The 16,262-nt window shown below is 36.4% G+C and overlaps 1 protein-coding gene across 2 annotated transcripts in view; it reads left to right on the forward strand.

Annotated features, from left to right (window-relative positions):
• The window catches only part of FAM120B (family with sequence similarity 120 member B), a 48,405-nt gene that overhangs the window by 8,178 nt on the left and 23,965 nt on the right, over positions 1–16,262 (forward strand). For both annotated transcript variants that reach the window (XM_066178731.1, XM_066178732.1), the window contains exons 4-6: positions 4,731–4,826; positions 10,781–10,953; positions 14,792–14,884. In XM_066178731.1, coding sequence (XP_066034828.1) covers positions 4,731–4,826; positions 10,781–10,953; positions 14,792–14,884 — 362 coding nt within the window. The remainder of the gene's footprint in view (positions 1–4,730; positions 4,827–10,780; positions 10,954–14,791; positions 14,885–16,262) is intronic.

Consider the following 16,262-nt stretch of genomic DNA (forward strand, 5'->3'; position numbering starts at 1 on the left):
ATGGGAAGAAGTAATCTACAATGTCTGTAGGTTGTAGTATAAAAGAGAATCACAGTGGATTAACATTGAAAAAGAGCTTACTGGAACAAGACAACAAATTAAATTAGTCCATGTGGAGTCTGCCACCATTGTACAGCTGCTGATGTAGCACATTTGAAGCTAACTCAAGTAAATCTACACAGTGTTTCAGTTTGCAGTGGTGATGGATGTGTTAGTGATCTTCTTTTTTACTCCTTAATATTGTCAATTAAAATATGGTGGAAACTGACCTCTTTGCAGTTTGCAGATCTGCTTACTTACTGTTAATTGGCAAAGCAGCCAAAATTTGGTAAAAGCAATGTTACAGTTTTAGTAAGAACAGGTTAAAACTAATGTAAACTGTTTGCCCTACTCTGAAGCAAGAGGCTGTTAGTTCTGAATGTCTAGGTTGTGATTTCCAAGGGTGCCTAAGACACCCACAAATCCATAGGAGCAGGATGTCATATCCTTTGAAACCATTGGCCCATACCATGCCACTTTGCCTGAAGCCATAGTGGGATAACTGTTGCTTTTACTATCAGTGCCACTTTAAATAATTCTCTTGCACAGCCATTCGTTTCAGTCCCCATGCATCGTCTCAGTTGTACTGTGCAGCTGTTTGTGCAGCTGTGTGGTGCCCTAGTTTGAGAAACTGGAAATAGCCTCTGTCTCTCTTCCCTGCCTTTCTTGTAGTCAGGTAACTAACCTGGTCTGTTTCCCTATCTGGCTCTGTGTAGCCACAAACAGCTGTGGTGAAACACCCTGAGGGAATAATAGGGAATGGGAATGAGCAAATCAGTGCCTGCCTGCAAAAGGTAGCAGTGCTGCTTAAAGAATTGCTTACATAACATTGCCTTTGGTATAGTTTGGTGTATGGTAAGCATGCGTGTACCTTTACTCATGGAAATGTTGGAGAATCACAGCCTTATTTTCGACCCTACAGGGATAAACGGGGGACTGATGGTGATTCTGACAACATGGCATTTGTTGTGTATTTCAAAAGTACATTTATAATTAATTGAGCCATTTCTGATCAATATGTGAAATATTGCATACAGTGATAGAAATTGTCAAGGCTTTAGCATCTTTCCGAGAAAAAGTACTTTCAGAAAAGTTCAAGTAGGAGGGGGAAGTAACAGTAAATAATACACCCTGATAGGCCAGCCAAGCTTTCTTATGTGGGCAAAGGGTTTCAGAACAAAGCCAGCAGGTTTTGGCACTAGTGCCGTCCATGGAAATACCTGCACCTGCATGTCCATTGCCAATTAGGAGGTTATGTAATGTAGCCTGTGCCCGTGGCCAGCTCCTCGAAGTCCTGGCATCACTCCCAGTTCTAACATTAGCAGGCCAGACTGATCCTTGCTTTGACGCTGTCAAAAACAGTCCATTAGCAGAATTTTTGCCAGTTATCACCAGTGACTGCTCAGGAGAATTGGCATTGTTGCAGGGGCAGAGGAGCACACAAAACAACATTTTCCAGCTGTCCCATGTTTTGCACATAGCTGAAGCTTTCCTTAGGCTGCCTAAGCAGTGCTTTCACAGGTTATTCAGAATCTATTTAAACAAGGGAACTTCATTTTGTTGGTGATATTCTTTATATCCATTGTGGAGAAAAAAAAGCTTGAAAAATTAGTGGGTTCTTTCTTTTCCCCAAGACATTTCCATGCAGGGAGGGTTGTCATTTAGTAATCATATCTCCATTTTGTTCTTGGTATGTTAATGTGCTGTCAGTTTGCAGAATCTTGCTTTCAACTGTATTTATTTGGCTGTTTATGTGGACAGTAATACACTTTTGTTACTAATGGAGTATAGTAACCTAGCACTTAGCTGATGTGGTGCTATGTCCTGTACCTACATTCACAAACATTAAAAGGATGAAACTGTAGACTTCCTACCGACTTTTTACTGTACATGAGTTCAATGGTTGATGTCAAAAATAATCTCTCACTGATATTTAGAATCAAGACACATTTTGGTAAGTTTTACTGTGAGTTGTGGAACTCATAAAAAGCACTGTTCCCCACCAGCAAAGTTTTTCTATTTCCATGCTTCTTTTTACCATCTTAACTTCTCCTCATGTCCTTGACAATTCTCTCCTGCAGTATATGGTGTTCCCAAGCATGTTTTCTGTTGCCTCCTGCCCTTCCCAAATCCCATCTACCTTTTTGCTCAGCTTTCGCTCTTCTATAGCTATTTGTGTATTGATTTGCCATTCAGTCTGTTTGGATACAACAAGTAAGTTGACTTTCCTGCCTTTCTTTCAGTTGGTGCCCTAATAGGATCCCTCTTTCAGCTGAATTTCCAGTTTCACAAAATGTTTAGGACTTTAATCCATTTGAAATCACTTTTCCTTTGTCAGACTTCATTGAAACAGAGCAGTGCATCCAGAAGTTAATTATAAGACAGATGTCCTAATTGTATTAGGTTTGCCTCCTTAAGAAACCAGGCGAAAATTTAGGAGTCTGAGTGAACTGAATAAATTGAATAAAGCAGAGTAATCTACACACTAAATCTTAAAACCAAATGCTAAAACATCAGAATGTTTCTGAAACTGACTTTGGGTTGTTTAATTGGAGGATTTTGTTCATGAAATAGCATTATAATAGACAATGATTTATAATCAAGATGTGAGACTATTCAGCTACTGCAATGTACAGTTTAAGGCTTTTTTCTCCCCCTAGTGCAGACATTTTTAATTTTATTTTTAGTGTCATCAGTTTTTGAACAGATAAGCATGACAAGCCAGGTGTAATACTGTCCCTCATAGTCCATGTGTTTGTTTTTCAGTTCCTCACCTTTATTGGGAGTTTGTGGTGCAGGTCCCTGGAGGGAGGGAGGGAGGGAGGGAGGGAGGGAGGGAAGGAAGGAAGGAAGGAAGGAAGGAAGGAAGGAAGGAAGGAAGGAAGGAAGGAAGGAAGGAAGGAAGGAAGGAAGGAAGGAAGGAAGGAAGGAAGGAAGGAAGGAAGGAAGGAAGGAAGGAAGGAAGGAAGGAAGGAAGGAAGGAAGGAAGGAAGGAAGGAAGGAAAGAAGGAAGGGGAAGGAAGGAAGGAAGGAAGGAAGGAAGGAAGGAAGGAAGGAAGGAAGGAAGGAAGGAAGGAAGGAAGGAAGGAAGGAAGGAAGGAAGGAAGGAAGGAAGGAAGGAAGGAAGGAAGGAAGGAAGGAAGGAGCAGGGTTGTAAAACAGATTTGTTGTTTTCTTTTTCCCTTCTCTTACCTCTGTCACTAGAAATACATCTGAGGAATTTTTGCCCTTGCGCCATAGTATACTAGTTGTTTGTTCATACCAAGAGTTATCTCCAGCTATTGAGCTACAAATGAGATCAGGAAATTAATGTGACAAAACCTTTTTGGGTGGACAAGGAAAGGACAGTGTTGGAAAGATTTGTTTGAAAAGGTTTGTTGTAATCTAGTGGAAGTTTTTGATTAAGGTTTACAACGTGGCCTCAGAAATACTTGTGCAGTAAATTTCAGGGAGTTTGGAATTGGTGACAGAAGGCAGGAATTTTTAAGAGTAGTGGCTTCAGTACTGGTTGAGAGCTTGAAGAAATTAGAGATACAATTCTATGAATCTGGAAAGGGACAAGAGAAGGCAAAAAAGAAAATATTTGAAAGCACTACTCCAAGGGCTCAGGACTAGCTAAACCTCTTTAACTCATTCTGTTTATCAGACTACAGAGAATGGAAATTTAGGGCACTATGACATGGGTACCATAAGCAAAAATCTGGACAGAATGCAAAACGCCATTGGTAGTAACACTGTTTCTCTGTTTGTTTGGGTTTTGGGGTTTTTTTGGTTTTGTTTTTTTTTTTTGTTTGTTTGTTTTTTGTTGTTGTTGTTGTTGTTGTTGGGGTTTTTTGGGGGGGGTTGGGGGTTTTTTTGGTTTTTTTGGGGTTTTTTTTATGAAGACTTGCATTGGAATGATTTTGAGCTGACTGTTGTAGATTGGATAGCCTGCATTTCAAAAACTCTTAAATGTGTGTGTTTTTTTTTTTTTCCTGAGGGTTCGTTTGTTTGGGTTTTTTAAAGAATCAAGTAGTTAGATGTAAAATTCCTGTAGTGAATTTTTTAATTTAGGGGCATCTTTAGGGGGGCTGAGCAGGGTTGAGATTAGAGACTAGGAAAGCCACTTGAAGTATTATGTATAAACAATTCCTTTATGCTCAATAAACTGTAAAAGCTGTGCATCTGATGGTGGGATGACTCCATTGCTGTCAGCTTTCAAATAGCCATCAAGGCCTCCCTATGAGGATTTTGGCTCTAACTCTGATACGGGAAATGTCAGGGCAAGCTGGGAGGTGAATCATATTAAGCACTGCCTGGATATGTGGCAGTGTGACAGTGCTGAGGTACTGAGGTAGCTCATGCAGGTCCCTGAGCTATGCCACGTGCCTCCAGAGCTTCCTGAGCTGCCTTGGAGTGGGAAGGCCTAAGCCTGTTTGAGAATGTTTTCCACAGACTCTTGTACTTACATTTTTGGTTGCAGTTCCCCAGTCCATGTTTATAGTACATAATTGAAACTCTCTTTATTTGTTCTGATGATTAGTCATAAAGACACTAAAACTATTTTTTCTTGGTTTGTTTCTAAAGCTGAGCAAACAAGTCATCAAGAAGTGCCTTCTATTACTTTAGAATCCTGATCACAGCTGATCCCAGCTGTTACACTAGTGTCAATACTTGCATTTGACTTACTGATCCAGTTCTGTCTTTTTTAGGTGGAACCTATCCCTTGGTAAAAGAGTGGTTTGTCTATTTTGGAAATCCTCTCAAGCAGCCGGACCTGATCCAACCTGTAAAACCTTCTGTTACAGGTAGAATAAAAACCTGTATAAATCTAAACTGAAAGAATCACTTCACTAAAATGAGGTTAGACAATCCATCATATGTTTGGTATAGAATCCAGGATGACTGTGGCAACAAGGAGCTAAAGAGCTGCATACTTGTAGTTGCTTTTAATTACGCTTTGTAGTTATGATAGCACTGAGCTTTGAGATCCATGTTATTGCTGGGTCTTGTTGAACCCAGTGCTAATTCAAAACTCAGTTCTAAAATGCAGACAATTTCTTAGGAGTTCTAAATACTGTTCTGAGGACGGGATAAGTGGTGTGTAGGGCCAGATTAAAACTTATCCATTAAGCTGTTTGACAGATTGTGTTAATGAGAATAGTGGAGAATGTAAAAAAAAACTGTCATTTTTAGATCATCTCTGGCAACCCAGAGAGAAATTCCAGCTTTTAATTAAAAAAAAAAAAAAATAAAAATTGGGCTATCTCTTTCTCTAAAGCTGTTTCTACTCTCTTAAGCCTTATGCATTTTGTGTGTTTTGTCTTCTTCCCTTTGGTAAAAAACACATTAATGAACACTCTTAATGAAATTAGATTTTAGAGAAATGTGTTACATTTATGAGGAAATATCATACATTTCAGTGATAAGATTGAGCACTGTACATATACGTTTGTGTGTGTGTATATATATATAAATATATATTGTTGGGGAATATTGTTCTAAGTGTTCATTTGTCCATGCAGTTGTAGTCATCCTTGTTCTTACAGCTCTCTTTCTTTGTCATCTGTAATCAAAAGGATCAGAAGCTCAGAGGTTTTTCTAGTCTTTCACATGAAATGTATTTGTGATTTGATATACAATACCATTGGTATCTTGTTAAGAAAAGTTACTATCTACTCAACTTTTGGAGAGTAATTACCAGTGCATCTTCCCTCAGCATCCAGAGCCTTCTGTAGTAGTCCTTGTGCTGATCTGGTCTAAATCCAAATTCAGATGTGCAGGCACTTCTTTGTAAAATTATAGTAAATTTTCTTTTAAGATGTCCAAAGATTACACGTTTATCTTCATATCTGAAACTCATTTATTTAATGAGAGTCTTTGAATTCAAAGATGAAGGAAAACCGGTTGCTTTTTAGATATCAGCCTTTTCAAAGTCCTTTACAGGACTGTTTGGAAAGAAATAGGTTATATAGACAAAGTACAAATTAGTTTTTATTTGAAATACCGTACTTTCACTGTCCGGTACCCCTTACACAATATTATGAGAGTGATTATCCAATTTGTTTTAGGATAGCATGAAATTGCTGTGAAATTTTCCAAATGGAATATGAATATGCAGAGTAAAAATTGATCAGTTCCTGTGCAACTGTTTTGTTTCAGCACACAGTGGTCTGGGAACATGCTGCAATACAAGGAAACAACACTCAACAAAGTATAAACTGTACCTATGTAGTTACATTTTAAATTGTCTGGCAAATGTTCTGTATTTATTGTTGTGAAATTTTCCATCCCAGATAGTATACTTCCTTCGTCCCTTTCTGTAGAGGAATCCACTTAATCTCTTGTACTCTGGATCGATAGCTCTGCAAACATACAACACACAGAACCCACCTTCATGTTGACAATAAACAGGATTTTAAGTGTGTTTGTTTATAGCAACCACATAAGTGGAGTTTATAAAAAACAGAGTCTTCTCAGATACAATCTTTACTAACTCAGTAATGAAAGGCTGTTCAAGCAGACTATTAAAAAATGGGAGGAGGACTTTTAGTGTTTATTTTTAGTGCTCTGTTGTCATTCCTTCAGCAGACAAATATTTTTTTTAAATTTTTGCAGTCCATATTTGTATGCCTTAATTTGCTCATGCATCTTTGATTTTCCACAGCATGACTTTCTAATTCACCAAATAAGGTTCTCAACAGCACATCACATTTTTCAGACAGGGATCATATTTAGAGCTAAATTTAAAGTTGTTTTAGGAAGCTAGAGTTCAAGGCTGTCAATCAAGATCAGGTTACTCAAAAAAAACCCCAAAAAAGTTACCAAAAACCTATCTGAAACATCAAAACTGCCATTAATTTGGGAATGCTCTTTATCTTTTTTGAAAAAACTGATAACCTAATCATTAAAGCTACTTTAGAGCTGTACTGAGAATATATGGAAAATCCTAACTCTTCCAGTTAGATTTAGATTAAAAAGTCTAAAAAAACTGTGAACTTTAAACTTTAGTGTACGTAATACATACTTTAAATTTTGCATTGATCTTTAAAAAAATGTAGAATTCCTACTAACTTTTTTTGTGTGTATAAAACAGCAGAAGTGCCTTGCATCTGTAAAGATTGCTGGTAACAGATTGAATGTTAGTTTTTTTAATAAACGAAATAATGAATCCTAAAGGCAGGATGGTAAGTAAGATGATAACTTAAAATATATTTAAAATATAGCATATAATATTTATATTTTTTTATTGACAGTCTTCTGAATAAGCATCTGTGGTTGCTTGCATTGTCTGTGTCTCTTCCTTCCTTCTAGAATAATTCTTTTCAATTGTATGAAAATGATCGTGATTTACACACATTGACAAAGCAGGACTTATATTGATAAAGAGTGTCACGAGCAAATCAATTTTTGTGGAAGATCCATGATCTAGGAAAATACTGTTTCACATGCATATCTTGTGAATAGAGCAGGTATATTTGATATGTGTGCAGTTTATGTGTAACAGAAAAAGTTCTAAAGTCTTTGCTGGGAATGTATAGATTCTGCTGTTCATTTTATTTCTGAAAATGTGTAGGATATTGTAGCTTCATATCACAGAGTTTGGATGTACTTTCAGTATTCTAATCATTGCATCCTTCATGAATGTTTCATGAATATGTTTAAGTTCAAAATGCTCTGTCTTTAATGGTCAGATTTAATTGGCATTTGAGTTTTTGGCCACAGTTGTTGAGAAGTTACTGTTGACTGTTCCTAGCAAGTACATTTTTATAAATTTATTTTTATTGCTCAGTATTTACATGAGCATGTAAAAATGAAGAAGTAATAAAGTTCTATTACTGGTGTTATAAAAGTTCAATAATCATTACTTCAAATGTACATGGCCATTTACTATTATACATTTACATCTGTGTACACAGTAATGATGTGTTTAAAGTTGATACAAACGTGAGGATCACCTTTGTTTAAGTGTTGAGTTAAATGATATCATAGAATTAATACATTGCACAACTTTTGCATGTATTGCATATCCATAAAACAGTTATTGAAATCCAAACAGATGAAATAAATGTTTATGTAATCCCTTGAAATGCTGTTGTTTATCATGCTGCTTTCGATATGATAATGGTATTAAATGTGTGAGTATAAGGGGAAAAGGTAAAAAGTGATTTGTCCATGCTTTTTTTTTTTTTTTTTTTTTTTTTTTTTTTCCAAAACTTGTGGGTTGTCTGTTTTTGTGTTTATGCAAGTCATATCTCACCTCCATGGAGGTCTTTTTAAACCTCTGCTTCTTGGGGTTCCTGAGGGCTGCAGTTCACATAGTGCTGAATATGGTTTTCACACATTTTTGTGAATGTTGAGAGTAATTATGTTTGCATATATTTCTGTAATTCGTGGGAAATTGTGGTTCCTACAACCCCAACAGATAATTTTGTCATTGCTAGTCTTTATAGTAAAGGTGTTTCAGTCAGGTACATATAATTACGTTTTGGTGTGTTTTCCTTTTGTTACTCAGTTTTGGTTGTTTTTTAGGTTAATTTAGTAAATATATAGACTTGTTCAGAAAATAAAATATTTCTCTTGCCTATTCAAGTAGATTTCTATTTCAGAAATGTTTTCTAATTACTGTAAAAATGTAGTGAGGATGTACCTAAAGCACAGAACATTTTGAGGGTCTACTGTAGATGAATCTTAGATCTGCTGTGAACTGCAGGTATGGTAGAACTGTATGGTATCCTAAAGTCATTAAACTTTAGGATATTTGTTTCTTTATTTTTACTTATCTTTCATTTGATATAATAGATTAGTCTCGGGTATTACATGGAATTTTGTTACTTGAGGAAAAGAACCCTTCAGAAAAACAGTGCCTTTTGTTGGTGTGCTCCAAAAGGAGACCACATCAAGTTTTCTTCCCCAGAGTAAATAATTCATCAGTACCATTTTTTCCCAGGCACAAGCAGATGTTTCTGAAAGTGTAAGAAACTGTTTATGGAAGAGATCTCTTGAATTTTTTGTTGAGCTCTCTCAATATAGATCTATAATCTTGAATATTGACATAGTTAATGGTTTTACTCTGAAGAAAGAAGGATTTCTGCTTTTAGGTATGCCTCGGAATGCAAAAGAGAACTTTCCTTTTAACTGCTTCTTTGTATGCAGAAACCATCAAAACTATTTGAGTTTACCCATTTACAGATAATTGTCACACATAAGGGTTGCTTAGGCTTGGTAGGAAGAGTTGGCTTTGTTTTGGTTTTGTACATGTTATATTTGATTTTCTTCCTTGAAGTCGCTCTCTGCTGTTCTTTTTTTCCTTACAGCAGCAATTACCAAAATCAAAACCAGTAATGTGAGTCTTACTGTGCTGTCTGTACTACCCCACTCACTGCCACTATTTGTGTTATCTCTTACCTGCATTTCTACCTCCAATCAAGCAACTGGGTTTTTTTCTTAATACATTTCCCATAGAAATAAGGTTAGAAACGTACGATTTGTATGATAGTAATTCTTTTTATGGCTAAAATTTTGACAGGAGAGTTAGCCTTGAAAATAGTAAAGGAAACATCCATCAGAGAGATAAAGAAAGAAAATACTAACTTTTCTTCTAGTTTCCCCCTCTCCAAAGAATTAGGACCATTTGGTTAATGGGCTTTCCTGGCTAAATAAACATCATCTATGTAGATTTCAGCACCTTGTCACTTTAACCATTTATTATCACCAAGTGTTCCTAACTGGTCTGCAGCTGCTGCATGCCACATAAAAAAGGAAGAGGTGTTACCAAATGTAGCTTAATTAGTCCACATTTAAAATTCACACTTCGTTTTATTTAACTACAGAAGCAGCCGTACTTTATGGTACGGTTCTGTCTTTTATTGAGATTCTCAGGCATAACCAGTTAGCTGTTCTGTTATTTCACGTGCGTTTCTGTTTATTTTGATAACAGATTAAATGTAATTTAAATGAGGAGCAAATTTTGCATTAGCCCACACATGTCACAAGCTGGAAGATGGCAGCATGGGGTAAATATTAAGGATTTAGAGGCAAGCATGAATGATACTAGAGAAAGTCTGGAAAGATCCATTATTCATAACTGATGACAGTTCTTTTGTGTGTGTTTGCAACAGTGATCCATACAGTAGCCTAGGAAGTGAAAATTACCAGATCGCCTTGGTTTTTGTTCCCAAATTGGAACGTGCTGCAGGAGAGTCAAACCCACACAGTGCCTAGTGGAGAATGCCTGCTCAGCACCGAGTGGCATAGGTGTTCATTAAAACAGGTGGTCATGAGGGAGACAATGTGAGCATCCTGCAGGGCCCCCTGATATGTTAACTATAGCAGAGAGAGAGAGAAAAACAGATCTGGTTGTTCACTGCTGAATCATTGTTTTATGAAGTTAGCCTCATTTAATGCTGTGCATCCCCAGGGGAAAGAACACGCTTCCAGGCAAACTTTGCCCTTGCATAGGTTAAATGCTTGCTGTCTCAAGGTTGTCTATGTTATTGTAAGGGTTGAATTCAGTCCACTCTGCTTAAACATGCCTGTATTCAATAAATTTTGTTTAAATTACAGGCCAGTTTTTTTGTTAATTTTTTTTCAAATGCAAGTTTTGTCAAATACATTTTATTTTTGACTCTGTGGTCCTGGCAAGTGCCAAGAGCATTTCATTTCCTTTCCTGCCAGAGCAGTCATTTCCTTTCAGATTGTAATGAGGTAGACATGTTTTATCTTGTTACTGCCAAAATAAAGTAATGGATTTCTTTTGTAGGTGGAACACCTAATTTGAAAACACTGTGGCTTGCCAAAGGGCCTGATGTGGAGAAGCAACGGTATAGTGCATTTCTGGCATGCTTTCACCTTCAAGATGAGGTGGAAGAACTCCAGGCTCTGGAAGCACCTGTTGCAGGATTCTGCTGCTTGCTGGCCTATCTTATGATGCAGGTAAGAGGGACAGTTGCTTTTTCCTCAGCTGTCAGCCTGATAAGTGCAAAGGACAAATAAACTGGTTTTTGCTAGTCTGTGCTGGGCATTTCTCTTAATCCTTAGTGTAGGCATAGTGTACTACATGACTGTTTTTAATTACTCCACTTAACATGCACCATCCTGTTCAAGAAATCCTTGGGGTTTTTAAGTAGCTAATCATAACTCTCACATGCCCATGACAATACCCCTCGAGCAGTCTAGCAGAGAGAGTATAAACTCAGGGGTTTCCCCTGCACTTTGGGTCCTCTTAGCAAATTAAAGTTACTCCTTTTGTGTTTCCTTTGTGTCATCAAAAGGAGACATTCCCTCAGGTGACTATACAGACTGTGCAAACGGACAATATAAATATTTAGTCAGCTCTCACTACTTTTTCATGCCTTCTTGTCAGTCTACTAATCCTCAAGCCGGAACTGAGGATATGGCTCTTCTCGTTAAATACCGAGTATAGGGGATCATTAGGTAGCACTTCTGTTATAATTCCAAATAGTTGGCAGCCTGCAGACTACCTTATTTGTAATAAAAAGGGACACAAGATTTAATACAATATTACTTCATTATTTACTTTTCTCTTTGGTATTTAAAATATTGTCTGTACTTGCCACATTTCAAATCGTGATCTTGCAAGCAGGTTTTCCTCTCTGAGGAGGAGCAAATTTATCTAATCTGATAAACTCAGCTTCACTTGTACTTAAACTGGACTGCATTTCTTATTTTTTTTTGCTTTTTTAGACTTCAATTTCCTGAATAACAGATTTGTACTGGTGCGTGATACATGAAAACAAATACTCCCTGACTTTTCCTTTCATTTCCCTTCATGTGTTTACTCAGTGAGATGACATATTGAGGAAGTACATATGGGAATTACACAAATGATCCATATAGGTCTCTTTTTTTTCTTTAATTTTTATGTTATATAATACAAATTGAATTTTTTTTTGACGATAATACTTATTAAACATCAATTCATGCCTTGCAGTTTCAAGTCAGCAAGATATATATCATGTACCTACTTTTTAACACATTTGAAGTGTTTTTCCTATTAGAATATGAAAATGCAGTTTCATTTATCACTATTTCACTTATTTATCAAGTTATCTGTGCACCCTTTCAAAGCATGATAACTAAATTAATTGAGAAGAGTTTCTTTAGTGGGGTTGAGAAGAGGAGTGACAAGGATGGAACACCTACAGAAATGTGGATTTACTGAACCTTGATCACAGGATATTAATAAAATAAAAAAAAAATGCTTGCCAGGAAAATGGCTTTCAGAACTTATTATCCAATGGCCACTGTTATAAACAGAGACGAAATCAGATTTACAGCTCTTGCTTTCAACAGGAGTAACAGCAGAGTGATCATGCAAAGGGCTCAGTCTGATGAAAAGTTTTTCTTGGCAGTGCCAGTTTCTCAAGAACTGCCCCATTTTCCTGATCCTCTTCTGCCCTCAGAGTTGCACTGATACCATCTACTCTGGGAACCAGACTGGGGAATCAATTTGGAGTAAAATGTTTTTCATTGCTGAATTATTTTAAACTTTTATCATTTCTCTGATATTGTCTGTTTGTTCTTTTGGGATGTTTGAGAGGAAAACATGAGGGCAGGAGTGTCAGTAGCCATGCTTTGAGCTGGCCATATTGCTTCCATTTGTTTTATAGCTGAGAAAACAAGGCTTGTCTGGCTGTGTTCTGACTCTTGTCTTTACACTTTAGTCATACATTTTTATTAGAGAAGGAAGGTGAATTGTTTCCTCAGAAATTATTTAAGTTGAGAAGATGATAGGTTGACCTAAAGCAGGCCTGAAGTCTTCTTTCAGCTCATATAAGGGAAAATAAACTTTTTAAAAATTTCATTACTTTTAATTTAATCTAAGACAAAAATGAGGGGTTTGCAAGAACCAGCATACTCACCAACCCATCTGGCTTCCTCGGAATGTATGTGCAAGTATTTAATGAAAACTTCAGGTGAATGTTTTTTAAAGAAAAGAAATTCCAGTGAATAAACGTTAACTATGTAAAAAAAGTGTTGATATGAAAAATGTTTTATTCAAGGGTACCTTTCAAATATTCTCTAAATTAAGAGAAAAATTCTCAAAATGAAGAGAAAAAATAGTGAAAAATTACAAAATATTAGGTCTGTCTTTAAAGTTGGCAAAGCAGTGAATGAGTTCAAATCAAACAGTGAAACCTCCAGACAAAGGAGAATTTTCTCTTCAATCTCTAACAGTTTTGGATTAAATCTGACAGTGGAATTGTGATAACTCACCAAGTTTGATTACTGAATAAAATGTTTTTCTATAGAAGTGGTTTTGCATTCATAAATATTTTTGGCTGATCTGCTCTGTTAGGGGCATTTTCTTGTCTGTTGTACTTGCAAGCAATCTTCGATTTCCTTTTCTTATGACAAAATTGTGCAAGTATTAAGAATTGTTTTGTAGACAAAAGTCACTATTTCTGTTACTTAATTGTAAAAAATGTGCAGGTTTAGTAAACCTCTCTTGTTGCCATCTACACAAAGGTGACACTTGAATTACAGGGTAAAGTAAGGCCATTATCAGATCTTAGCAGACAGGTGGAGTTAATGAATACCAAGGAGCATTTTGAAAGCTTAAAATGTTTCTGATATCCCTCACATTCTTGTGCTTTATGCAAGATTTAACAGCATCATAGAGGGGAAAGTGTTTTATAGTGGGACAAGCAGTGGGGCCTGTTTTAAAAAAAGAAAAAAATCCTGAATAGTGGTTGAATGATTTTTATCCTGTTAAAAGAAAGGCAATGCAGAGTTTTAGGCAGCCTCTTAAATGTTCTGTACACCCACAATACACATTTCCACATTTTGCAAGAGAAACCTTTCCTCAAGTTCCAGTTGATAAGGAAGTGTAATGCTTTATGGATCTCACTTTGGAGCTCTCAGTATATCCTCAGCTGCTCTAACAGATATGTGGTCTTGGTGCACTTGTGTAATACACAGTATTTTATAAGAGAAAAGGAAGAATTAGAACTCAGCTGGTACTGTCATGGGATCATGCCAGCTGCTCTCAAGGTGCTGTCTTTCTTCTGAGCTGATCATGTGCCTCTGCAAAATCTGAAAACACTTTTTCCCAGCAGAAAGAGTGCCCATCCCCCTTTACTGATATAAGTGAACTGTTACATCAGTTTAGAATTGTCATTTCCATTTCCCCACTTGGACATTTTAGGTTTTGATTTTTAGTTTTGCCAGCTTCCATACGTAGCCTCAAAATCTGAAAGAAATCAAAAATGTTTTGATAAATCCTGAAACTTAGGTTAAAATAGGTAATTGAAATATTTTAGAAGATTTTTGAAATTTCTTACAGATAAATGTGTAAGTATTTTTAAAAATTCCTAATGGTCCTCATATTTCAATGGTTCGTTGAGGTGGTTTTTATCCTATGTCTTGATTATAAAGGAAATTTTTTTTAAATCTCCTCTTTTTTTTTTTTTTTTGCTATGCTTGATGTTACAGAGAGGGAGGAATTTCCTGTTATTAAGGAACTCTAAGGGAAGTGGAGAAACGGAATAAATGAAGGGTGGGCATTTTGTTTGGTGTGTGGAAATCCATGTGTATACACTATAGAGAAATGTTGGGGTATGCACTTCATTCAAGCTGTGAAAGAAAGTATTTTGTTCCCTCTGTGTTTTCCTAGATGATGCATTCATGGTGGTCATCATGACATGCAGTCAATATTCCAAGTTTGGTGTGCTTGAGCAAGAGGATTCAATCTTCAGAAAGGTTCTCTTCAGAGCCTTCATATGACGTGTCATTTTTTCATCTGTTTTAGGTCAGTAGCCTCTCTCTGGAGGACTTAAATGCATTTCTGGCACTCATTCTCTGCCTCAAAGGAAAGTCAGCAGCTCAACTGACGGGCCTGCAGGTATGGACTGGAATAATTTTGTAGCATGAAATACTGATAGTAACATTGTGATAAATGTTTGGGGTGTAAATCATTCTACATTCGGGTTTTTTTACAGATATAGGAGCTAAGGGTCAAGGTAAATATATAGGCTTTTCATGTGCTATATTTTGTATGGATGCTTGTATTTGCTAATCACACAAAAAATTAAAATTAAAGGGACATTTCGTAGTGGTTGCAGTCCTAGAGTGAGCAAAATATTCTCAGATTTCTTCCTTTCCTAGCTTCCAAACTTCCTTCTGATGAAAAATTGGTAACGGTGAATCCTGTCTTGCAACATTGCTGCTTTTTTTTTTTTTTTTTTTTTTTTTTTTTTTTTTTTTTTTTTTTTTTTTCTGAGGAGGATTTTGGTTTTGGACATGGGTTGTATGAAAATCTCTAGATTAAATTAAATTTTGGTATTACTACTTGAGGGAGAAATTAAACAGTGTAAATGTAACCAGAAAAAAGTAATCTAATGTGACTCACTGCAGTGAAAACCATTTGGATACACTGTTCTGTAACTATTTGGAAGTTCTTTTAAATATTTTATATATACTCCATCCAAATCTGTTCTTTCCTTTCTTATCTTCTGCCTTTCCACATGTGGATTGAAGGTTCCTAGATGGTTATTGCAGAAGAACCATTTAAACAGTTCTTCTTGCATATGAAGTTATGCAAGAGTATTTTCAATTTCATAGTCTGAAATTGTTATCAAAGTATTAGCAGTGTATAGCACAGACTCCACATGTGAATTGCTGTTTGAGTTGTGGGTTTACATAAAAGTGGGAAAGGGTTAGAAATGAGTAGAACCTTAACCTTTACATTCAGTCAATCTTGCTTGTATTTCTGAGAAGTTCCCTGTTTCTTTGAACAGTCCACGAGAGAATTTTGAAAGTACTTTTTGTTGTTCTCAAGGTATCACTCCTGTTACTATCCATTTATTTCCAGTGCACAAGTACCAAAATAACAAAACCAGTATGATTCCAGTTCCATTATTTTGATTCCTTATAACAGATGAAGTCCAGGCTCCTATAAGTTTCTTCATACTCAGCACAAATTTGATTTGTAGCTGACTGTGTAACAAAAGGGAGCAATGAAATGAAGACAATATGGAATACAGGAGAAATGTAGGATTTATTTCGGTCAGGTACCTTACTGCACATAGTGTTGCACTCAACATTGGAGGAGGATCAGAACTTCATCAAGTCTGCATGGCAGTCATTCAGCAACAGCATAAAGGAGATCAAGCCCAAGCAGGAAGTGTTGAAACAACTTGTTTATAGGTGCACTTACAGGGATTGTTACATAAGTTTCTAAAGTGTTTCAAAGTTTATTCTGCCTGAATTAGAGGTCTGTT

The sequence above is a fragment of the Chamaea fasciata genome, unplaced genomic scaffold, assembly GCF_029207755.1.
Source record: "Chamaea fasciata isolate MVZ Bird 193981 ecotype frontalis unplaced genomic scaffold, bChaFas1.0.hap1 SCAF_3, whole genome shotgun sequence".
Taxonomy (NCBI): domain Eukaryota; kingdom Metazoa; phylum Chordata; class Aves; order Passeriformes; family Sylviidae; genus Chamaea; species Chamaea fasciata.